This window comes from Lissotriton vulgaris, chromosome 3_1 (genome assembly GCF_964263255.1).
Source record: "Lissotriton vulgaris chromosome 3_1, aLisVul1.2, whole genome shotgun sequence".
In the NCBI taxonomy this organism is placed as follows: Eukaryota; Metazoa; Chordata; class Amphibia; order Caudata; family Salamandridae; genus Lissotriton; species Lissotriton vulgaris.
In genome coordinates this window covers 331,597,433-331,623,640 of record NC_141689.1, presented here as the reverse complement: position 1 = coordinate 331,623,640, position 26,208 = coordinate 331,597,433, and the positions used below count along the sequence as shown (strand labels likewise).

At 44.1% G+C, this 26,208-nt stretch overlaps 1 protein-coding gene across 1 annotated transcript in view; it reads left to right on the top strand.

The window, feature by feature from the left end:
* LMBRD2 (LMBR1 domain containing 2) overlaps positions 1–26,208 on the top strand; it is a 420,428-nt gene that overhangs the window by 165,886 nt on the left and 228,334 nt on the right. Inside the window, exon 8 of the mRNA XM_086960534.1 lies at positions 23,510–23,623. Coding sequence (XP_086816660.1) covers positions 23,510–23,623 — 114 coding nt within the window. The remainder of the gene's footprint in view (positions 1–23,509; positions 23,624–26,208) is intronic.

Below are 26,208 nucleotides of genomic sequence, written 5' to 3'. Positions count from 1 at the left end.
ATGCTCTAGCAATCCAAGAGATACAATAGATGCATATATCTGCAAGCTCTTCACCCTTAGCAAGCCACATGCAGGCACCGGATGAAAGAACACCGATGGAGAAGTCAATTAGTCCAACAGACACAACTACTTAAAGGACCTCCAAGATCTTGCCCACATTTATGATATGAACAGGAGGATTGGAGCTCATAGAGCTTTTCTCAACTTACACGGAAGTCAGTAAACCCGAAGCCATTAATAAGGCTTTCTTCCACTCCAAAGAGTCAAATGATTCAAACAGGGAAGGTTCCCCCAAGGGACAGAGTATTGTGACTCAAACACACCAATTGCCTCATCATCAATTCAACCCAGACACAATGGGTCCTCGACAGGGATAAGCTGGCAAGCTCTAGCCCATTAGACAACTGTAAAGAGAGACAATGGTCCCTGCCCAACTTTGCTAATCATACCCTTATAGGATCTACTCAATTAATAAGCTCTGAGTCCTCCAGACTCTCCCATCAGGAACCACAAGACCTGGCAATGCTGCAGGACTGGACTATGAGGCATATAACTTAAAAAGAGGGGAGAAAGGAAGTAGCCCGTACAATCCAACGAACAAACAGGCTCGCAGAAGGAACATGATAACATACTGGATATGATTCTCAACACCATTAATTCCTCCCTGCTAGCCACGGTCCAAGCTCTGAAATGACAGTCACATATATTAGAGGTTCAAGTGGACCTCGTGAAACTGTTGGCTCAAAGCAACTTCATGCTCGACAAAAAGACCAAATAGACGTCCTAAGCACAGGAGAGAATGCAAATGAAAATTCACTAGAAATATTGCACACAGAGACCCCCAGGAGGTGGAAAAGTGACAAAAACCATTTTCCTGTCGGGAGAAGGAAAAACTGCGGAAATCACAGTAAAGAGGTACAAACCAGTGCAGTCAATACCAGAAACATAAGATCCAGCATAACTGAGACCAAACTAGTGATTTTAAATGTCGAAAAGCAGAGCCAAGACAAAAAACTGAATGAAATTTGAATTGATAGCATTTTCTAACCGAAATCACTGACCGATGCCAAGCGCAAAAGTTAAATCTCAGTTGCTGAGTCTGCAACACACAAGTCAAGTCCACAAGATTCATTAGAAACTGCCACAGGGGTAGAGCAGGGGTGTATCTGTGTCAGCACTGCTGGCATAATCAACCAGACAAACGGTGCTGGACCTATTATGGTAACCTCAACGGAAGCTGTACAGGAGCACCTGCAGGAAAACAAAAACCAGGAAACCTCCACTAAATAGAAAGGGGATAGCAACCAAAGACCAAACAACGTCAGACTAGTAGAACCACCAACCAAGGGGACAGTATTAACCTTGGCACAGGATCCCCCACAGGTCATCACACAGCAGGGGCACAGTACTAATTGGAAGGCGGAAAGCTTTGCAAACACGAACACTCGTTACACCAAGCCCACGGAGGCTATACATGTGGAAAGCCATTTAGGAGTACACAGCAACCCACATCGGAGGACGACGTCGACGACGGCAGCTTTAATGGTGATGACGACGAGCTCGTTGACGAGCTCGTCGACGACTCCATCGACGATCATTCCACCGTCGACGACGAAAACTCCGTCGATGAGATCCATTCCTCCGTCGACTGTCCCGACGACGGTTCTATCAATGACGATTACGCCGACGAGTTTGGCGACGACGAGTCGATCGACGAGGTCGTCGGCGATCAAAAAACTTGGCATTTCCTTAAAAAGGCAACAAATAACTCCTGAGATGACCTCTCCTAGACGAGTAACACCTCCCACTCTGTTGTTCGATGAGGAGTCTGATGACGAGGGTGATGATGGTCCTTATGGGGATGCCTACAGCCCATCGGACTTACAAGTAAAGTGCCAAGATACAGATTTGGAGGAATATTAATATACAGGACACCAATATGTCCAACAAGACAGGCCTCCACAGAACACACGCCAGGAGATGGTGCCAATGCAGTCTTCTTTAATTACGGATTTGCAGTTAATGTTACAGGATTATAGGAAGAGGTTTCCATCGCAACCTGCAGTACAACAGGAGCATCCTCCTTCTCCTCCTATTCCGACTGCTCCTGCGGTGGCAATGACACCTGTGGTTTCACGAGTTACGGAACCAGAAACCAGAGAAAGTTACCAAGAGGTGGTGACTGTTCAAGATGACGATGTCTCCTCTGATGAATCTTCAGGAAGATCCTTCTCATGATCCAGATAGAGGTTATGATGATGATGATGACCTTCAGGATCCGGATGCACCAGTGCCGGATACGGCTACCTCCCCTCCAGCTGATATTGGAGGTTTCCATAACCTTATGGAAAGGGCGTCTAAGAGATTTGGCCTGCCGGTTACTTCTGTTCAGACAGACTGCTCCCTTTATGACTTTAAGGAGCCTTACAGAAAGTCTGTTCGGTCAATCCCAATTATAGAGCATGTATGGTCAGAAGGCATTAAGGTCATGCAAAATCCAGCAACAGTTGTTCCTGTTCTTCCCCGGCTGGAGAAGAAGTATAAAGAGCCAGAGGGCAGTCCAGCTTGCTTGATTGGACAACGAAAACCGGATTCCGTCATTTCCCAAGCAGCACAAAGCAAGTCTAAAAACCTATCAACGCCACTTACAACACCGACAGACAAAGAAGGGTGACGTCTGGACAATGTGGGCCAAAGATTCTCTATCATGGCCAGCCTACTAGTTCGAGCTTCTAATGCTCTTGCCATCTTGGGCAGGTATGATCGCCAGATGTGGTGCGATTTATCCCCGTTTGTGGATCAGCTTCCAGATGCAGCGAAAGATGAGGCCAGGAAAGTTGTGATGGAAGGAGAGCGTTCCTCTTCGGAGGTGATAGATTTGTGCTATGGATATAGCGACTACTGCTTTTCGTGCCCTGGCGGGTTCAGCTGTGTTAGGGCGCCAGGGCTGGCTGCGGGCAACCTGGTTTCGCCAGGAGGTCCAGAACAAAATTTTAGACTTGCCATACGATGGGGACATGCTTTTCCGAAAGCATGTCGATGAAGCCCTTCAAGGCATCAAAAAGGACACGGCGAAGTCCTTGGGGTCATTGAACTATCGCAAAGTTCCATTCAAAGGTGCGAGAGGGAGAGGTTTTTCCTCATACAGAGGTGGCAACCAACAGCGGTACTCCTCATATTCGCAATCCTCCCAATCTTACAAACCCCAATACTCCAATCAACACCAAGGCCAGTCTGCGTCTTTCTCTTGCCAATCACAGAGAGGGCGTCAAAATCGTCAAGGACGGGATAACTCCAAAGTCAATAGCGGCCTCACGGCTCTTTCTGCTGTTCCTACCCCTCCGATGACATCAGTGGGGGTCAGAGTTTCTCATTGTCCAAGCAGTTGGAAAGTTATTACATCTGATCAGTGGGTCCTGAATATCGTTCAGAGTGGCCACACGTTGGAATTTCAACATCTTCCTCCAAACAGAGCTCCAGGCGCCAACGAGTAGAAACATCTGGGACTGCTATGTCTTGAAGCCCACCAGCTTTTCATCAAGGGGGCAATAGAACCGGTACCTCTCTCACAAAGGGGGAAAGGGTTTTATTCAAGGTTCTTCCTGGTTCGCAAAACAACAGAAAAATGGCGCCCCATATTAGATCTACGGGAGCTCAACACCTATCTCATCAAGCTATCCTTCAGGATGGTCACTCTCCAGGATATTCTTCGTCTGCTAAATCCAGGAGACTACATGGCGACTCTGGATTTAGAGGATGCTTATTTCCATGGGCCGATCCATCCATCTCACAGGCAATACTTGCGCTTCACAGTAGGGAAGAGCCATTTTCAGTTCAAAGTACTTCCTTTTGGTCTCCGATCTGTACCAAGGATATTTACAAAGGTGTTGGCTCCAGTGGCAGCATTCCTCAGGAAACAATCTCTGGAAGTTTTTCCCTACCTGGACGACTGGCTGGTCAAGGCTCCATCTTTCCAGGAAACATTCAAAGCCATTACGACCTGCATCCAACTGTTCAACCACCTGGGCCTTCGGCTCAACAAGGACAAATCGGTCCTTCAACCATCAAGGACAGCAAAGTTTCTGGGATCCATTCTGGACACGAAACGCTGCAAGGCTTACCCAACGGAGGAACGTCAAAGCAAATTGATGCTATCGGCTCGCCTCTTGCTAAAGAGGAAATCCCTATCGGTACGGCTCTACAAGTCCCTGCTCGGATCGATCTCATCCTACATACCATTGATTCCACATTGCAGGCTGCGAATGCGTCCACTGCAAGAGCAGCTCGACAAACAATGGTGCCAGGTGGAGGGCGCTTTCGACGACAGGATTACAGTAACCCCAGAAATGAAAAAAGCATGCGGCTGGTGAAAGACAACATCGCAAAAGGATTAACATTCACGCTTCCTCCGTCTCCCATGGTTCTCACCACGGATGCCTCGTTAGAAGGCTAGGGAGCGGTACTCCAAGAGCTGCACGTGAGCGGTCACTCGGATCCAGTTCAAACCAAGTGCCACATCAACCTGTTGGAACTCAAAGCCATTTGGTTACCCTTGCAAGCTTTTTTGCCACAAATTCAGAATTGTTCCGTGCTGGTCTAGACGGACAACACAACGGCCATGCACTATATCAACAAGCAGAGCGGGACGAGATCCCAGATCCTCTCCAGAGAAGCTAGCTGATTTGGGATTGGGCGATTCTTCACAATATTGCTCTGACAGCGGAACACCTCGCAGGTTCACTCAATATAACAGTGGATGCGCTGAGTCGTCAGAAATCGATCAGTCACGAATGGGAGTTAGACCAAACTATTCTGGAGGAGGTGTTCTCGGTCTGGGGGATCCCGACCATAGACCTGTTTGCAACCCCGGAGAACACCAAATGCCGATTCTATGCAAGCAGGGATCACCATCCGGGGTCCTTGGGGAACGCGCTTTCGATTGCCTGGTACGGCGCATTCTTTTACGCTTTTCCTCTGATACCCCTAATCCCGAGGTTGATCAGGAATGCCAAGGTGGAGCCGTGCAGAATGATCTTGATTGCACCGGCGTTGCCCCGACAGTTCTGGTACACAGAAATCCTCCTGCTTTCTCAGGACCATCCAATTCGCCTGCGAACGGTTCCTTCTCTGTTGACGAGGTCTCAGGGTCAAGTATTCCATCCAGACCCGAGCTCGCTTTACTTGATAGCGTGGCTCCTGAGTACAGGGAATTTCAGAATTTGAACCTCACCAAGGAGTTTAGGGACATCTTGTCTCAAGCTTGAGCTTTAAGTACGAACAGAACTTATAGGGCAAAATGGAAGAGGTTCTGCCTCTGGTGTCAGAAACAACATCTTCACCCTTACACTTCGGCTCCGCATCAGATTTTGCCATATATCCTATCGCTGGCTAAATCTGGATTGGCTCATTCTTCTGTTAAAGTTCATCTGGCAGCCATCTCGAGGTTCAGACGGACGTCTTCAGGTCCTTCGCTTTGGTCCGCTAGGATTGTCAAGCAGTTCTTGAAACGCCTGTTTAGAGTTTTTTCTCCAGTCCGTCCTCCTCCACCTGTCTGGCAACTTAATTTGGTCTTGGCTCAGCTAATGAGAGCACCATTTTAACCCAGTCACAAAACGGACCTTAAATTCCTATCTTGGAAGCTAGCTCTTCTGTTGGCATTGACATCGGCCAGACGGATTAGCGAGCTCCAGGCGCTGACAATTGTGGAGCCCTTCCTACAATTCAAGCAGGATGTCCTGATCCTACGGACAAATCCAAAGTTCATCCCGAAGGTTTCGTCTGAATTCCATCTGAACGAACCATTGATTTTTAAGTCTTTTTTCCCGCGATCTACTCCAGCAGAGAGGTCCTTACATTCTTTGGATGTTCAGAGGTGTCTAAAGTTCTATTTGGAGCGCACAAAACCTTTTTGGAAATCCTCACAACTGTTCGTCTCCTACAGTGTCCTGCGGCAGGGATTTCCGCTGTCCTAATACAGCATTTCTCGCTGGATCGCCAGTGCTATTCAGTTCTGCCATCAAGAAGCGGGCAAACCGCTCGAAAGAAGAGTCCGTGCAAATTCCCCAAGATCAGTGGCATCGTCAGTGGCTCTATTTTCAGGAGTCCCTATCAAGGACATCTGCAGGGCAGCGACGTGGAGCAGTACGCATGCCTTCACAAAGCACTACTGCCTGGATTCTTCTACAAAAAGAGGCGGATAGGCTACAAAATGAGATGAGGCCTAGGCCTAGTTTTCTCTTTTGTACTTACTGCTATGGTATTTTTTATTTACAGAGGCTCCCATTCCGACGACGGGGAATGATACAAAGCATGGGAAACTATGAAAGTTACCAATACTGGGGAACCAAAGTTACAGGTAAGTAACTTGTTTTCTTCTCTTATTAAACCAGGGATAAGGCAAGGCTGCTAATACTACCTGATACCTCTTTGAATACATTATAGATCGTATGGCTTCAATTAGTCAAATATTGTTCAACAGCATCGCACCAGGCCAAAGATGATGTTGCTAAAACTGTTATTTCCTATTTTTCTGAATGTACTTTTACCTGTATGGATTTAATGAGTGGAAATATTGCTAAACTCTACCTTTCAACCTTGTCCATGTTAGGATTGCATACAAAGTTTAAATCCCTTGAATTCATTTGTAACCCAAATATTTCCTTTATTTATTTATTTTAAAGGTTGTATGTAGCGCGGGCTAGACCCACAGGTATCCGAGCGCTTTACAGAAGCAAGAGCAAGTCAAATTCAAAGGAACGGTAGTTACATGCAAAATACAATCAAGTACATGAGAATCTTGCCGTCATAACAAGAGAAAGGCAAAACTCTTGGGATTAGAGGGTTATACACAGTTAAATAAAAAAAGGGTGGTATAACCTAGGAGCAAACAGTAAAATAAAGCATAGGAACATTTGTAGGGGAAGAGGGATGAGGTAACTGAAGAGAGGTCAAGACAAATTAACAGAACTCAAATAAACTTACAGAAATGACATTAAAGTCAAGAAAATAAATGAGAAAACCAAGGATAGCAAAGGCAGGTGTACACAATAAGGGGGACACAGGGAAAACGAAAAGTCCACAGGTTAACAGAGAGAGGACCTGTACAGGAGATCAGAGAATAACAGCTTCTGAAAAAATGAAGGACTCCAGTATTTATTGAGGTGATGGTGTTTTAGGTTTCTTTTGAAGCCAAGATAGGAGGGGTTGCAGCGAAGGTCCCTCGGAAGGGCATTCCAGATGCTAGGCGCATTTCCTAAAAATGACCGAGTCTGAGTGGATTTCTTTTTTTAGTATCGGGGGCACGAGGAGAAGATCATTAGAGCTTCTCATTGGTCTGGTGCTTTCCGCTCTTGTGAGTTATTAGTGAAGTAAACCGGAGATAGAGTGAAGAGCTTTGTGGGTGATGCAGGCAGTCTTATAGATGCATCTTCCTTCGATGGGGAGCCGTTTAAGGGATTTGAGGGCAGGCGTGATGTGCTCAAACAGTTTGCAGTCGGTAATAAGCCAGGCAGCCATGTTGAGCACAGCTCTGACGGGAGCCAGGTGAGCTTTAGGGGCTCCAGTGAGAATAGCTTTGCCGTAATCAAGTTTGGAGAGGACTAGTGATTTAATAACCTATTTAAAGTTATCTTAAGGGATGAAGGGTTTGATTTTTTAAGGTGTTTAAGAGTCAAAAGTGCTCCTTTGCCTGTGTTGTTGATATGGTCCTTCAGTGCTAAATGTTTATCCAGGATGAAATCTAGGGATTTTGATGAGTTGGGATAGCATGAGCGGACAGTTGAGGGCGTTGAACTCAGCCTTGGATAGGGAGACAGTTGCTTTTGAGGGAGAATAGAATGATTTCCATTTTGTTAGGGTTCAATTTTAGATGGTTGGAGTAAAACCAGGATTGAATCTTGCTCAGAGTGTTGTTTAGATGAAGGACATCGCTGTGTGATTTGATTTTGTGGTAGAGTTGCGTGCCATTAGCATAAACGTGATAATTGCTCCCGGCTTGTTTCAGAATGATAGTAAGGGGTTCCATGAAGAGGTTGAAGAGAGAGGGTTAGAGAATTGAGCCCTGGGGGACACCCAGAGAGACAGGAGTTGGATTGGAGAGACAGGAGTTTATTTTAATTTGTTGTGTTCGGGGTTGAAAGTAGGAAGTGAACCATTTAAGGACGGTGCCATTGAGGCCTGAGTGAGACGTGAGAGATTCAAGTAGGGAAGAAAGATTAACTGTATCGAAAGCAGCTGAAAGGTCCAGGAGGATAAGAAGGCAAGCCTCTCCATTCTCTGATGAATGTCGTTTGCAATGTTCAGCATGGCGGTTTCGGTACTACAGCCTTTACTGAAACTGGATTGAAAGGATTGAAGTAGGTTGTATTTGCCTATGTGGCTGTCGAGTTGTGGTAAGACACATTTCTCCATAATTTTGGCTAGGAATGGTAGGTTAGAGATGAGACTGAGGTAATTGGGATCCTTAGGGTAAGCCTTTAGATTTTTAAGAATGGGAGTGATTTGCCCAAGTTGAAGGGAGTCAGGGATGCATCCAGAGGCAAAGGAGGTGTTAATAATTTTTGTCCAATTTGGGCCAATGATTTGGTTAAGGTTTTGGACTAGCTTAGCCAGGAGTGGATCTTTGGTATTAGAGGTCGGCTTTAATTTCACAATAAATTATATCTCCAGAAACAATGGAGTAGATTGGTGAAGGAAAGTATTAGGAGGGTTGGTAGATGTGGAAAAAGGGGGGATGTTTAGAGATGTTTGAGGATAGGGAAAGGCCAAGATTTGTGAGAAGGATTGATACATTTTTGTCCATGAAGAAGTTGGCAATTCCCTCACATCTTTCATTAGAGGCCGTCTGTTCCGGAGGGGCAGATGAAGTTTGTCTTCTGACAATGTTAAAGAGTTCTCTGGGCCTATTTTTAGCACGATCCAGTTGGGAACGAAAGAAAGATGCTTTTTCCATGAAAATGTGATTGTTGTATGTTGATCTTGCAGATCTGAGGAGAGCTAAATGAGAAGGCGAGGGGTGATGTTGCCAAGTTCTTTCTGCTAGTCTAAGTTGTCTTCTTTCATTATTAAGTTCAGGATTGAACCAAGATTTAGATTGGATAGCTCTTTGTTGTTTTAGTTTAAGCAGTGCGAATTGGTCAAGGACATCACAAATAGCCTTGTTGAAATGTTGAGTGAGCTAGTTAGCATTTTGGGAGTGCGGGAGAAGTTGCAGTTGAGCTTTAATTTTTGACTCTAGTTCAATAGGAGGGAATTGTTTCAGGTTTCTGGTCAACGTCTTGGGTTTATTATTTAATACTAACGGAGGAAAGAAGCTGGTCAAGATGTTGAACAGAATGAGATGGTGGTCTGATCAGTCAAAGCTGAAACTCTGTTTTGTGGATTATAGCTAGGCCACCACCTGTTCTGACAGATTTGTCCTGCCTAATGATGAAGTAGCCGGGATGACGGAGCAAGTCCAGGATGGCCATTTAGTGGTCATTGAGCCAGGTTTCTGTTCGGAAAGCAATGTCAATAGCCTCACTGAGGATGGTTTAAAAAATCTCTGTAGCATGTAGTGCTGCAGATCTGCAGCCAACGAGCATGAAAGAGAGAGGGTTAGGATTATTCTTAGCTGATTTGAGGGTGTGGATGGTGGTGAGTTGAGCAGGAGGTCTAGGCGAGTTGCGAGTTGAGGGTACTCGGTGAATGCCCAATATTACGGGGATTTTGGAAGATGATCAGTCGCCTGGGACTTAGGCAGATAGAGAAACAGCGCGATAAGGCCTGTGAGCCCATCTGCAAAGTGGGATGGTCGGCCACAGGGCGTGTTGAGATAAGTTGGAGGAACTAGTGGGAGAAGTATCAGAAGTGTAGGGGCGTGCCCTGAAGTTATGGTTAGAGAGATCCCCTCTAAGATGAGTTAATTCTGTAGCCAAAGAATTGAGTTTAAGTTCGATTCTGTTCAGAATCTGTGCAATTGAGTTTGGGGGGATTCCCGCAGTGAAGGTGGCGGGGGACGAAGTTGGGTTAGAGGTGATTGGGTAGGGAGATCACATGAAGAGAGGGTGATCAGAAAAGGGGAAGGGAACCAACATATTAGGCAGGTGGTCAAAAACACTCAGACTAGTATTTAATAAGCTCTGAGTGCTATGCCAGTGCGAAAAGGAAAGGAGTTGGAAGAAAGCTAGTAGGAGGGAGTATTCAGGGCATAAACCTTATCTTATCACTTGGAATGGATTTAGTTAAAATCCGAGTCATTAAACATAGAGGAGAGAGCAGTAGTAGAACAAAAAGAAGGCAATTGTAAAGGATGTGAGGGTGAAACTGGGAAGAAGGTAGGGGCAAGTTGAGATCGATAGTTGGTGAGAGTAGGTGAGAGAGTGGTCAATCTTGGGACGGGGGGCTGTGGGTCCTACGCTGCAAAGTGAAACCAAGTCAGAAGTTCTGGGGATGGCCCTCAACAACAAGGGAGAAGGAGTATCGCTATGAGGGAAGGAATCAACTCTAGGATTTGATGAGGCGGGCTATTGATGGGCCCAAGTCTCTAAGAGGGGCATGAGTATTATCACGGATAGTATTAGAGAAGACGCCCATTTGAGAGTGCAGAAACATCAGTAAGGAGGACAAGGCACAGCAGTGAGAATCGGAATGGGTGAACTGGCTGTCAAAAATGTGAAGGTCAGATCCTTGAATAAGAATGTTCACAGTCCTGAATATGGATATATCAATGTTCCCATTAAAAGAAAGGGAGGGGGTAGTTGTCAGTTTAATTCCATGCAGAATTTTGATTGTTTTGGTGATAGGAATGTCGATAAGGAATATGTTTTTCCATTTAGTCAGGTGTTTGGAGTAGAATATATAGTCCGTTTTCTTCGAGGTACAATACAGGCTGTGGTAGGTATCCACTATTAACTTTTCTGGGTGAGGCTTCATTTTGTGTTTGAAATTTTTCTTGCTGTGCTTAGAAATATTTGACAGATATATGATGCTCCACGAGTTAGGGCCATGACTAATGAGAGCAGGGTCAGGGGAATGATGAGGGGGCTTTATTGGAGACATGATTCAAAACTAGAATAGAAGCAGTCTAGGACAGGGAGGTTTCAGTTTGAACAACGCTATACAGAGAAATTTCAGTTAGAAAAATGTTGAATAGGTAGAGCATTCACAAAATGCAATAGCACACAGGTAATATCAAAGCATCCGATGGAAGCCAGTGTCGGCAGAAGTTCTTCGGAGATCCCACTTTTGTGTAAATGAAGATCAGGTATAAGTCACAGGAAGACCAACTTTATTTATTTATTTATTTATTTATTTTATTTATTCATTTATGGGCTTCTATAGCGCTGGAATCGACTCCAACCGGAGTATCTCTGCGCTGTGATACCAAATAGAGTCTAAATAAATATGCAGATGATGGGTAAGGTCTAGATTTTGTCAGTAAACAGCAGAGTTTTCAGTTGCTTCCTGAATTTTAAATGGTCTGTGCAGAGCCTGAGGGCCAGAGGCAGTTTGTTCCACAGAGTGGGCCCTGCAACAGATAGAGCTTTCCCTCCATGTCTGGTTTTTTTTGCACGAGGTACTGCCAACAGAAAAGTCTCGCTAGATCTCAACGATCTGGAGGGAGTGTAAGGGGTAAATTTCTGCTCCAGGTATGTAGGGCCATTTCCGTTTAAGCAATTATGGATAATGCAACATATCTTAAACTTGCCTCTTTGTCGAATGCTCAACCAGTGTAGTTTCTGTAATAGAGGTTTTGATGCTGTTCTGGGGGGAGCATTTAGGACAAGGCGAGCTGCCGTATTCTGGACCACCTGGAGCCTATCCAGAACTCCTTCATTGGCAGAAAGGAGCAGTCCGTTACAGTAGTCAATACGACTCAATATAAGGGCTCGCACCAAAGTTTTTCTGAAGGAATCCGGTAGCAGTGGAAATATTCTGCGCATCATGCTGATGATGTGGAAACATGAGCCAGCTACCATGTTGCTGTGCTGTTTGAGGGAAAGGTCGTGATCAAGGCGTATCCCTAGATTTTTGACAATCTGTTTGGGCTCCGGAACAGTACCAAGATCAGATGGCCACCAGTCAGGGGTCCACAGTAATTTGGCATCTCCAAACAGCATTACTTCCGTCTTGTTGACATTGCACTGTAGGAAGTTGGTAGACATCCACTGTGCGACGGCTTTCATGCCAGCGGAGAAGGAGTTTCTTATTTCTGTGGTGAGATTTTGAAAGGGAAAGAGGAGCTGCGTGTCATCCGCATATGACACGGGGATGAAACCAAATTTGCGCATCACTCTTGCCAGGGGTGCCACGTAGATGTTAAAGAGTGTTGGGCTCAGACAGGAGCCCTGTGGCACCCCTTTCGTAATCTCTACCTCAGTTGATCTGTATCTACCCATGGTGACAGTCTGGGTCCGATCCGTAAGAAAACTCCTTAGCCAAGCAAGGGCCTTGTTCTTAACCCCTACGTTCGACAACCGGTCAATGAGGATGTTATGTGACACGGTGTCGAACGCGGCTGAAAGGTCTAATAACACCAAAATTACCGAGTAGCCTTTGTCCTGAAACATATGCAGATCGTCAGTGACAGACAGGAGGGTGGACTCTGTACTGTGTTTCGGCCTAAACCCAGATTGAGAGTAGTCTAGGCCGCCAGCTTTCTCAATATAGCTGGATAACTGACGATTAACATACTTCTCAGTGAGCTTTCCCAAAAAAGGCAGCAACGAAATAGGTCTGAGATTGGACAAGTCAGTCCATGGAGTTGTGGTGTTCTTCCTGATTGGCCTGACTAAGGCCTGTTTCCACTGCTTGGGGACAGATCCTGTACAAAGGAATAAGTTTACAAGTATTTCGATGGTGGGAGATAGGATTCCGAGCAAGGTGGGCATGAGTCTTGCTGGGATGATATCATCAGGACTTCCACTCTTAATCTGCGTCATGAGCAGAGACACCTCTTTAGGAGTGATAGGGGGGAAGAGGTCTAAAGTATGATGGCCACTATCAAGTTCTGAATCCTGAAAGATAGGGACAGTATTTGTAGTCAAATTGTTGTTTGAGTTGACAATTTTAGCATAAATGAGATCGATTTTGTTGCAGAAAAATTGCGATATATTGTCGCAAAGTAGTTGTGACGAAGTGTCTGCACTCTCACATGCTGTAGGATTGGTGAAAGAATGAAGGACCTGGTATAATACTCTGGGGGAGTTGTCTGCAGCTGTGATAAGAGTGGTAATATGGGTTTTTCGCGCCGTTCTGATAGCTTTATGGTATATGCTTAGAGCGTCCCAATAATGTTTCCTATCTGTTACCAGATGGGTAGATCTCCAGATCTTTTCTAATTTCCTGGCTGCTTTCTTGAGATTCCTGAGCTCTTCAGAGAACCAGATCTCTTGTTTTTTGGCTAGTCGGGGTCTAAATTGTTTTAATGGAGCTATCTTATCTATGGCTGTTTTAATGTCTTTGCTAAACATATCAATAGCTTTATTGAGATCATCAGGAATCACATGGTAGGGTTGGGCAAATTTCTCAGCAAAGGAGGCCTCATTTACTTTATGCCATTGCCGCCGTATTTCAGGGATATTGGTAGTTTTGAGGGTAGTGGTTGTTGGATAGGGAGTATAAAACTCAAGGATAAAATGGTCCGTCCAGCTGACCTGTGTAGGTGGAAGGCATGTGACACTAGGGAAATTGGTTATAATCAGGTCTAGAGTGTGTCCGGCCACGTGAGTTGGGCCCACATTGTGAGGTTGGAGACCTAGCAATGAGAGATCGTTAAGAAAGGCCTGTGCTTCTTTACAATTTATAAGTTCACTATGAAGATTGAAGTCACCTATTAGCAAAAAATCTTTGTCTTTTTGAACATATGGCGCAAGATTTTCCAGTAATAACAACGTTAGAGCTAGGTCCAGGGGGACGATAAACCAGGGCTCCTAATCTGATTTGTTTGGTGGAATGAGTTGTTTTAAAAATCAACAATTCAATGTCCGGAGTGCAGAGTTCAACCAAAACAGAGCAATTGATGTCATTTTTATGAGCAATAGCAATTCCTCCACCTATTTTCTTAGGTCTGTCTAACCTGATCATTTTATATCCCGAAGGAATGGCCAATGTAATGGAAGGAGTGGAATGGGATTTAAGCCACGTTTCAGTCATGAAACAGTAGTCAGGCTCATTTGTAGAGATTAGGTCCCATACTTCAGAGGTATGCTTAGATAGAGAGCGTACATTGCAAAGAATGTTTTTATGACCAGCAATTGAAGATGTTTTGTAAGATGGTGTATGGCTGTTCACACATCTATCAGGGCTTTCTCCCTTCAGAGTTGTGAACTGGGATTTACAGTGTAGGCATGTAAAAGGCCCTTCTACAATTAGTTTAAGGTCTCCGTGACAATCAACAATCTGTAGATCCTTAAGTACCTGGGCTGAGTAGGTAATCCTGGCTGGAAGCGGGACATGCGGGGAGCTAGATGAGACCGCCATGGCCCCTGGCACCGTCCTGGCGCGGACGGGCGCAGACGGGCAGGTCTTTGGCTTGTCTTCGGCGCGTCTAGAGGCGCCTCCCTGCGCGCAATCGCTGCGCGCTTGATCCCGACGAGTGGCTAAATAGCCCCAGTAGCAGCAAGGCTAGATCGCTACCCGCTCAGTGCTGCAGCGGGAAAGCGGAAGTGTGTCACTCAGGCTCGTACCTGTCCCGCCCTCCGCTCAACGGTATTGGATACCGAGTCGGACCAGGGCGGGCAGGCTGTAACACAGAGCGCTGAGTGTACACGTAAGTTTTTAACCCCTGTCAATGCCTGTCAATGCCTAATATAAGCGTCTAAGCCCTGTATACGAATATTGTGTCACCGTTTAAAATACACAGTTCTGTCAACTTTTTAAAATCAAGCTGTCTAAAATATCGCTATAGGGCTTTGCGTTTCAGCAATACAGCATCAGCATAGAATTCACACTGTACCTGGCATCAAGCGGGGTCGGCCGACACTGCCACTGTCAGCCTTACCGCACTTTGCCTCGCCTCCTCGCCGCCTAAATAGCCCCAGTAGCAGCAAGGCTAGAACGCTACCCGCTCAGTGCTGCAGCGGGAAAGCGGAAGTGTGTCACTCAGGCTCGTACCTGTCCTACCCTCCGCTCAACGGTAACTTTCATTTCCCTTAGAGCTCTAGGATGTCAGAGTGACCAGTATCTCTAAAAGAGGGCCTGTTTATGAAACTGTTCTTTTAATTATCTAATTCACAGGGACAGCTTGCGGGGGGAGGGGTGTCTGGGGAAAGGGCCTTTATACCATTTCAGATTTCCTGGGAAAGAAAAAATACTATTTTCATTCTCATTTCATTCTCCATTTCAAAGGGATTGTGAGGAGAATAGTCCTATTACCATTTCTGATTTTGTGGGACCATCATCTTAAGGAAGAATTTTACAGGCTAGGAGGGATCCTGAAATGGCAGCCCAGGCATTAGAAAATGGAGATCTACGGGAAGCTCAAGTGATGGGAGGCTGACAGAACCGCAGACCCTAGGAGCACAATGAGAAACTCCACCTCCCAGACCCACAATCATCGAAGGGCATCCGGAGCCAGTGCAGTCTCTAGATCAGTCATCAATGTGATCACCACAGCGGACTAATGCCTATATAGATGTACTAGCACACATTGGTCGGGCCTGCCATGAGCAGCAGCAAAGGTCAAAGCAAAGTACAACCATGGGCAGCACTTGTTCCATCACAATGAGCAGCCTGCTCCCGGGAAGACTGAGTTCGCACCGCAGAAAATGGTGGCCATGCCCGATCATGGGTCGGGTCAGGTAAGTGGCAAGGAAGATCCCTAAAAAGAGCGACCGTGCTGGACCCAGTGTACGGTACGGGGGGGCTCACCTAACTCAATGCCTCCCCCTTACCTCGTCACTGGGTAGAAGACCGATGCGGCGTTGCAGCACAGCGGCCGTGATCTCAATCCATAAGGTTGGGGCAAGAGGAACTTCCTGCTCCGTGGCAGCCCATGCCTCGTTCCAGATGTGGAGGTGTTGTAGCTCCGTTGAGCTGGCGTCAATGGCGCTCCAGTCTGGCTAGAGCGGGCGGGTTTCTGGAGTTTGCCATCCTGACCCAGGAAGAGGGCCACACCAGAGGCCGGTCGGAGGGAAAGGACAAGATCTCCACCAGAGGCGGATCACGTCCAAAGTCGTCCCAACAATGTATCGTCCCTTGTTGGACCATCAGTCGAGGAGCCAGAAATCGTCGCAGCATCTGCAGTACATAAGGCATCCGGAGCACGAGACTGCCGGTGAGAGCACAAAACAGACAGTAAAAACATGATTGCTGTCTTACACCAACTTGCCAGGGTGGAGACTGGGCTGGGCAGGATTTCACAGGGATTTACGCCAATGGTGATCCCCTATCCTCAGAGTCTGCAAAGAGGCGCTCCTTCTCCATCGGCCATTTTTAACCTAAATGTTTCCTTTATTAAGTCTCAACTTTTTTTTTTTTTTTGGTCCTCATACGCAAAAAAGATATTCTCGAAGTACATTCAATCTCTACCATCCACTACGCAGCAGATGTACCCCAGTATAAGCTCCGAAGATCTTATTGGAAGCGCTTTTTGCAGATACCCTAATAGGAAAAAGGTCAATTCAGTTGATCTAACTTGCCAGCCATGGAACTGATCCTAGGGTATTTTATTCTGCAAAAAGGCATAATCATTGGACCTTGTTTTAAAATGTATCCAACCAAGCAATGCGCGGAATCCAAAAGTACTTTTTCCTTTTCAAATTTGCCCTGTCTAGATTCAATGTATGTTTAATTGCATTAATCCAGTCTAGATAGGTGGGTGTAGTATATTTTAACCGGGATTTACAAATTTCTCTACAAGCGAGTATAATTAAGTACAAAGACAGCTTGTTAACATCTCGAGAAAGTGATTCATAATTCGAAAAAATACCGAAGAATATCAGTATTATACTAACCTGAATATTGAAATTAAACATATTTTCCATCCCTTCAGCTACCACGCGCCAAAAATTATACAAGACCGAACATGTTAAAAACATATGGAGATCGTCTGCTTTTTCCTGCTTACACTTTGGACAGCAGGAGGTAGTACCTTTCGAAAACTTAGAGAGCTTAGCTGGGGACCAGTAAACTCTGTGGAGATAGAAGAAATGGTTGCGTTTTAAAGTGGCGGGAGATACTGTAGTGTGTAATAAGTCAAAAAATACTTGCCATAGCTCCTCTAGATCTACGTCCAATATGTGGTCTCCCCATAGGTGAACTGGCAGGGTGAAATCGCCGTCCTCTGCTTCAAGGATAGTCGAATACAGAGTTGCTGTCTTTATCTTCCTGCTCTTTCCTTGAAACAGATTCTCCAAAACGTTTGTTGTTCCCACTTCCGATACCACAGCTTGACTCCAGCTCTTTATTTGGAGGTATTTAAACTTAGATAAGTTGTCAGTCAAGATAGAGATCTCATCCCAGGATAAGAGCTTCCCATCGGGCATTAGCTGGAGACAGTATTTTATGTCAGCAGCCACCAAAGGTTTTGCGAGAATATCCTTAGTCCACTCTGGAGAACCCGGAGACTCCCAAATAGGAACCATGTTTCAGAGATTTTCTTACTTTTGCCCATGTAAAAGCCATATCGCTCAGCAACTTCAATCGAACCTTTTTAAAGAAGCGCGGGTCCCCATACTTATATAAGAAACCATGTGAGCCCCCTTGGATTTCTGTCAACATTTCCTTGAACATTGTGCCTACTTCTGATGCATCTGGGCAATTGAAAAGCCTTATCCCTGCTTTAAGTAACAAAGTCCACGCATAGAGCTTCAGGTCTGGGGCACACAAAACGCCTTTGCTTTTTTTACTACGCAGTTTCCTCCATGAGATCCTGATACCCTTTGAGGCCCATACAAAAGAAATAAATTTAGCTTGGATTTTTCTTAGCTTATCTTCCTTGAATGCCTTGAAGATCTTACCACTACTTCCCCTACAGGCCCGGGCTTTAATAGTCAGGTGTACTATCCTAAGTCGCCTTGACTATTGTAACGCGTTGTTACTCGAGTCCTCAGGCATGTTGTTAGACAGACTCCAAAGAGTTCAGTCCGCTGCCGCTAAACTGGCTCTTGGCTGGCCCAGAAGGTCCTCGGCCACAGCGGCGTTGGCTGAACTCCACTGGCTCCCGCTAAGGCAGCGAGTATCTTTTAAATCGATTTGCCTTGTTTTCAAAGCCCTGCATGGACTCGGGCCTAGCTCTCTGCAAGCCAAGTTTGCCTGGTATACCCCAACCAGAGCACTTCGTTCAGCCACGACTCGTCTTGTGAAAGTGCCTAGATTTAAGAAGGTTAGGGCTGGGGGCAGATCCTTCGGAGTGGCTGCTGCTAAACTCTGGAATAGTCTGCCCTTGGACATCCGTCAATTGGAAGAACTTCTTCCTTTCAGGAAACGAGTCAAAACCTGGCTGTTTCCGAAGGCTTAACCTGCTGGTCACTTTGCTCTGCTCCTTATCTTGTGCTGCCTTTTTTCATGAAGCCTTAGCGCCAGAATGCCTGCAAGGTGATAGCTGCGCTATATAAATAGTTTAAATAAATAAATAAATAAATAAATAAATAAATGTTCTGAAATAGAAATATTAATTTGGGCAGAAGCATCATTTTTATAATGTTTACTCTTCCAATTAGTGTAAGAGGAAGAATCGACAATTTCTTTATTTCCTTTCTCAAGATTTCTGTCCGTTATTTGTTCAATATCCTGGGTAATTTGGATTTCTAGATATCTTATCTCTCGTTTTAGAATGGGGAGATGTAGTTCTAAATTCCAAACCATGCATTCTGATTTTGACTGGTTAATCTTATAGCCAGAAATCTGACCAAACTGGGTGGCTGCACTATAGATTAGTGGAGTGTGCGGCTCACTGGATAGAGGAGGCAGACCTGGAAGCAGAGGTCAGCCCGGGACCAGGGTTCAATTCCCGGCCCTGCGGGGTCTTGAGTCCTAAAATGTCCATGGACTTGACAATTCTCGCTCCAGTGCCTACTCGATTCATGGGTTCACACTCTGTGACTCTGGGCAATAGCTTGCTTAATCTCCACAACGGCCCCTCGCGGCGGGATGCCTGGCTTTCACCTTGCGGATCCCCTGCCGGGGTTATCTCACAGGGGAATACCAGGACGGGTTCCCTAAGCAAGCGCTTAGAAACCGGTTGGTGATTTGCGCTATATAAATCCCTGCACATTTACATTTACATTAACGGGATTGCTTGTATTGGATCCGCAGTATATATCAACATATCGTCTGCATAAAGTGAGACTTTTTTTCCCAATTCCTAAATTTGAAGGGCGCAATATTCATGTCTTGCCTGATTTCTCCGCCAAAGGCTCAATATATAAGTTAAAAAGCAGGGGCGAGAGGGGACATCCCTGTCTTGTCCCTCTTTTAATAGTTATAGGTGCAGAAAGATTACCATTAACCAATACTCTAGCTATGGGATGTTGGTAAAAAGAAGAGATGACTCTACAAATTGTTGTACCCAGATTACATATCTCCAATACTCTAGCTAAATATGCCCAGTTTACGCGATCAAACGCCTTAGTGGCGTCAAGTGTGATAATAGCCATAGGCAGCTTATAGAGAGATGCTAAATCAATTGCTCCCACTAGTGCTTGAGTCAAGTTCTGAATAGACCGGCCTTTCACAAATCCCTTCTGATCACAGTGCAGTAGATTACCAGCAACACCATTTAATCTCTCTGCTAAAATCTTGGCAAGGATCTTATAGTCAAGGTTTAGCAGAGAGATTGGGCTGTAAGAATCGCATTGTGCCGCTTGTTTAGATGGTTTGCGAATAAGGACCACAGTTGCTTCATTCCACGATGGAGGGATATTTCCTCCTTCCTCAAAGATCGAAGAGAAGAGCCTATAGAGGACTGGGACAATAGCTGGCGCAAGGACTCTATATAATTCAGCGGGCAACCCGTCCGGGCCTGGCGCTTTCCCTCTCTTGCCCGACTCTATTGCACTGACCACTTCTTTCAAACTTATGCTTCCATTTAAATTATTGGATGCCTTGTCCTCAATACTCAAGACTGCATATTGCTCTAGCCATGCTTGAATTGAGCTATCCTGCGGAGATATATCTTCTCTATACACCTGCTCAAAATGATTAAAAAAAGCTTCCTCAATGTCAGAAGCGTTTTCTGAAATCTCACCCGTTATACCGGACAATACTCCTTTGATCCTGTTCCTAGATTGCTCTTTTTTAGTTTTCCAGGCTAGAAGCTTCCCGCTAGCTTCCCCTTATTCAAAGTGAGCAAGGGAACTGGCCTGCCAAAGTTTCCAAAGTCTAGCATCGAGCACCTCTTCTAATTGAGATTTACATATTGAAAGCTCCCGCAGGATATTCGGTTCAAAGGAATGATTATGAGCTAAGAGATCAGCTTCTAGCTTAGCAATGTTTGCCTCTATTTCAGATACCTTAGCCCTAAACTTTTTTTGCCTCGTAGATTGAATGGCAAAAATCACCCCCCTCAAATTGGCCTTATAAGAATCCCAAACGATTTCAATTGGGGCAGTTCCTAGATTTAACTCAAAGAACCCCTCTGAGGCCTCTAACAGTTTTTTTACCACATCATCCTCGAGCAGAATGCTCCGATCCAAAGTCCACCTCTTAGTACAACTGGTCAGAGAGCTTTAAGGCTAGAGAGACTGCCGAATGATCTGAGAGATGGCCACCTAGATGCTTAACCTCATTAACCATTCCCCATAGTTCCTCTGCAATGAAGAAAAAGTCTAGTCTTGATTTATGCCCTAGCTTCTTGTTATGAAAAGTATATTTCTTTTTGCCCCCCACTTTTTCCTCCAAATATCTATCCAACCCAACTGATGTATAGCATTCACCAGGAAAGATCTTGTTTTAGAATTATATATGGATCTATCCTTGTATGTTTTGTCGATTTGGGGATCGAGGACCAAATTAAAATCTCCCGCTAAGATTAGAGGGTCTTTAAAGTCTAAAAGTTCTTCCATCATTTCTCTAAGCGGAGGGGATTGTCCAAATTTGGTCCATAATACCCCGCAACTGTAAATTTGTGAGAATGATATTTAATCCTTGCTCTGGCCCATCTGCCCTTCTTAACAGTGCTGGATTCGTTTTAACCAAAATGGCAACGCCTCTTATAGTTAGTTGCTGAGATGTACACACAACATCCTGAATCAATTTTTTCGTGTTACAGATCTCCCTCAGCTCTTTCTCTGTAAGGTGGGTCTCTTGGAGAATAAAAATATGCTCGGGCGCGTCTTTCAAGTATTGAAATATCCTCTCAGACCATTTAGATTCCAAGTTAAGACCTTCAGGTATATATCCTGGGCTAGCCTAAGCTGTGACATTGCTACCTTAATGGATGGTATATTAGATTAAATAAACAATGTTGGCGAATCAGACAATCTTTTTCATTTTTTACCCACATGCTCCCCACCCTGTGCCCACTTTCCATCCTCCCACTATCCCACCCCGACCACTGTTCCTCCCAAGTGCTCCCCTGTAGAACCCCCCCTTCTTCTTCTTGGCCCTACTCTGGCCTTGAGGCTCCCTCTCCTGACGGCATATTTACATATTTACATTGCTTGCGAAATATAACAAAATTGATTTGTTCCCTTTATAGCCTTTTTTTCTTTTTTCCTGCACTTCCTATGTAGCCTGTACGTCCCAGACCAGAAAAGAAAAAAAAATGAAAGAATTATAAAGATAAATGCAGGGGCATGAATAAAAACAGAAACATAGAAGGGAATTATCCCGCCTCTGCCTCACGGGCAGATTCTGATATCAATTGCAAATAAACTTCTACTTCCTCTACTCTTTTGAAGACCCTCATTTTGTTTTATACATAACCTTTAAAGATGCAGGGAATTGCAGCTGTGCAGTTGCGCCCAGCTGCCTAAAAGGGTCTAGTAGTTTCCCTAGCTCCCACTGTCTAGATGCCGTAATTGAGGAAACATCTGACCTGATTTGAAAGGTAATCCCCGCTGCTGAAAGGGAGTTGCTCTTTAAGGCCCTATTGAGGATCTCATCCTTTTTGAGTATACGTTAGGAAATGTATTAGAATTTTTTTTGGTCTGGTCTTATTCGGATTCAATCTATACAGGGCTCTGTGGAGTCTCTGTATGTCTCTAATAAGGTCTAGCTCCGAAGCGTCCACTGCTGTAGCTTGTTTAATAAGTTTGACTACAAACTCAGTAATATTGTCACCTTCTGCCCCTTCCGGCACTTTCAATAAACAAAGATTATTTCTTCTCTGAGCATTTTCAATGGATTCTAGTTTTTCCTGATATCCCTGCTCCCGGTGTCTTAAGTCATCGATTTTCTTTGTGTGTTGCGTAGCTAAGGTTTTCAGATCTATAACTGTAGATTCTAGGGCCGTAGTTCTAACAGCTAATGCATTAAACTTTTCCTCTAATTTTTCACAATCGGATTTGATTTCTTCTGTGAAACCTTAAACCCATTCCTCATCTCATGCCTTAGAGACTGTAACATTATTAAGTCTCAACGTAGTACATTTTCTCTGCGAGGTTTTTTTCACAGATGATGTAGCCAAGTTTGTCAGTTTCAGGAGGTTAGACAAAAGAAATTATGTTGCCAAAAGCCACGCCATTAACTTTGCACATATAGCTATTATCCCTCTGATTGCACTTTACCACCTATGGATTTAATGTCTTAAACAATGCTGAGTTGCACTTATGAGGACATAAAGCTGTGGATGGTGATCATATCATGTTTGCACATATGATTTAAATACTTTTTGAATACACCTAATCCTGAGCGATCGCAGGGACGTCTTTAAGTTTCAACTAGCCAAATTGTTTGTTTGCTCACAAACATTTTAACAAAGTTGTTTATGGAATATTTTTAATCTGTATTTACTGTGAATATATTATGTAGATTTTAATTATTCAGACAATAAACTTGACTTGGATATTCATGTGTAATGTATTCGAGGTTTGAGCCGTAGACTCTGAAACTGGATAGTAAAATACAGTACCAACCCAACCTCTCCATTATGTTGAACATGAGCGCCTTCATAAGTTATATGCATCACAAACTGAAACTACGGCCATGGGGCATGCTTTTACAATCTACTTTCGTAGCAGAGTGTAATAATCTACAAAAGACGAACTGCGGATCTGATTTTCTTTTCTTTCTAAAAAATACCCACAAATCTTTACCCAGTCGTTATATGTCTGGGCATTGCACAGCGTGCAAACCTATAGTACTACAAAGTACTGTTAAAGGTAAGGAACTTGTTTGTTTACATATCATAATTGTTTCCTTTGTTCTTGGATATGTTTTTTGATGAGTTGTGTAAATGTCAAACAGAAGTAATTTAGGGACCAGCAACAAGCAAAACTGTTTTAGGTAAATAAATAATTTTGGGGGATTTCAAAGGATGTTGATATCTTTGATGAAGTGCAGTTCGGCCCTTTCAACCATTACAAGTCATTTTAGTTTATTTGTTTTCAATGTACCTTAACATTTTACAAACTTTCTCTTGTGCCAGTGCCCTGTTGAATATCAGGAGAAAATGGGTAGAAACATGGATGACTATGAAGATTTTGATGAAAAACAGAACAGTTACCCAAGTGAAAAAACACTAGCAAAACTTCATAAACAGGTGACTTTCCATGGAAAATTGTTAAAACAAATTGGGAAACATCAATTAAACAGTTACAAAACTGTCATCCTGCATGCATTCTGTGCTTTCTTTTCTATCAGCGGTGGCATAATGCATTGTACAAAATATACTAGCAAGTTATTAATATGTCACAAGTTATTCTAAAGTGTGTACTACTCCTTAATAAGATTAAAAAAGATCTAGACATGAACATTGTTTTTGAAGCAATACTACTCTGCTATATCTGGATATAAACCTTTAACTTTACCATTTTTTCTTGAAGTCGTGTAACAGCTGTGTTTTCCAAACTCCAGAAATATATACTCCAGCCATGCACCCATCACTTTCCCTGTGCATTCCTCATAACATGACACATACAACAAAAATAAAAAAAAGGGATGGGTGGGATGCTTGAATTACTCTCAGCCACCGGCAGCTGCTCATGCTCCATCAATCAATCAATCCGGGTTCTTATAAAGCGTGAACAATCACCTGTCAGGGTCTCGAGGTGCTGAGCAGGGGGTGATGGGTTTGATGCTTGAATTACTCTCAGCCACTGGCAGCTGCTCAGGCTGCATCAATCAATCAATCCGGGTTCTTATAAAACGTGAATAATCACCTGCTAGGGTCTTATGGCGCGGGGCGAGAGCTTCTGCAGTTCAATCGAAAAGCCAGAGTCAATCCGATTGCATTTCAGTCCATTGTTTTTTGCGCAATCTTTGACGCTAGATAGCCATCTGCAAATAAGTATGTGCTACTTCAGACACAGTCTGGGCTTAGCTGACTGGACTGGAAACGCAGTCTGACCAGTGGCTGATATTAATTCATACATTCCACCTTTCACCTTTTTGTAAATACGGTACCACATCTGAATGTGAAGGAAAGAACTGTTGTAATGTGTACATTTTCCCCCTGATTTCTCACGATTAGCTAGACTTTAGACTAAATCCAGGTGATGCTGTGCAGCACCTGCTGCAGATGTACTCGATAGCATGCCAGAGGTGATGAGGCTCACTTTGCCACTGGATTCAAGCAAGCCGGGCTGAAGACGGCTGTAATGCCAGAAACCAGTCCTCGGAAGCTTGTTTCCATTCCAGGGAAGACATGGCTTGGCAGTTCGGGCTGGACTGTTCCCATGAGGCACAGGGTCAGACTGATTTGCATATAGCCATGTCTGAACTGGGGTGGCCGAGTGGGCTAAAGAACGGTGATGGAATAAACCCAGATCTTTTGACTGGGTGTGAGTGTTTGATCGATTCAGATGCTCCGTCCATCACCACCCCCTTTTGTACCGAGAGGTGATGAGGCAGGCACATAAAGTTGTCAATGGCAATATCAACATTGGTCTCTTTTTTTTTAAATGCTTCACAGATGTGGGATCCAAAGATGTGGACTTTTAATTATTTTCTAGGTATTAGACCTACCTCTCCCCTTTGAAATATTTCAGGTTTAAGTTAAGCATATGTCTGTAAAAAACCCTTTTACCAAGAGAGTGCATACAAATTGTGCTAGCTCGTCCACCTCATGGATATTCACTAGGGAGAAGCAAATCCAATGGGGCTAAACCCATTTTGTCCTTTCGCACCAGTTCTCCAGTAAAATAGTGGACTTTGCACTATACCACTCCTACTATCTGACAGAAAACACAAAAGAGCAGCAACTAATATGGACAGTGATAATTGTTCCTCCTTCCCTTGAACAAATTAAAGCCTTCCTGCAAAGCTTGTTGACTGTTTTTTAGTTTCCAAAATAAGTTCACTCTAGCGTGCCTCAGAACCTGCTACTTTACTTATGGAACAAATTATGCTGGTCCATCACGTGATGAAGCTGATGGTTTTGGCTGTGAAACTTTCTGGCCATCGCCTTCTCAATTTGTAACCTTAAATGTTGAGCCTGAAATAGCCAACAGTGATATCTCTGAATCATAGCAAACAAGTCTCTTCGATTTTGTAGCCTTTAGCATTAGGCTTATCCTGGCAGAAGAAGGTTTAGTTTCAGTGGTGTAGTTCTTGACCTGACCTTCTTTTTTCCCACTACTACATTGATCATTTTGATTGGCTAAACTTTGGAGAGGAGGCTATACTTACTCACTTGGTTTGCCTATTCTGCAGATTCTGCTCGTTGTCACTGTGGCCTTTTATTTTACGGTATTTGAGAGATGTACTTTGCACTTAATATTTTTCAATATATCTGCACTAGTGTTTACATATTCCTTCTCTTTGTTAGGTTTCCGCTTCCTACAGTGGAACTATTGTGATCATCTATACCTATTGCTGTAACTGTCTCCCACCTCTGTTTTTTTTTAACCTAGATACATTGTTTCTGTGCTTTTTCCTTTTACACTGTATTGATTTACTGATATGAGTTCTGGTAAAAGATTATGTGGGATAATTGAGTCATTTTCATGTGATGGTAGTAGATAGCTTAGTAATTCAAAAGCTAAAATCTAAATGTAATCTGCAGGTCACAAATTTGACTCCAATTAAGGATGATTTAAGTTTTTATCCTTCCGTGTTTGATAAATTGGGTAGTATTGAGGTGGGTAATATTAATTCCCATTAAAAAAACAACAGAAAAACAAGCAA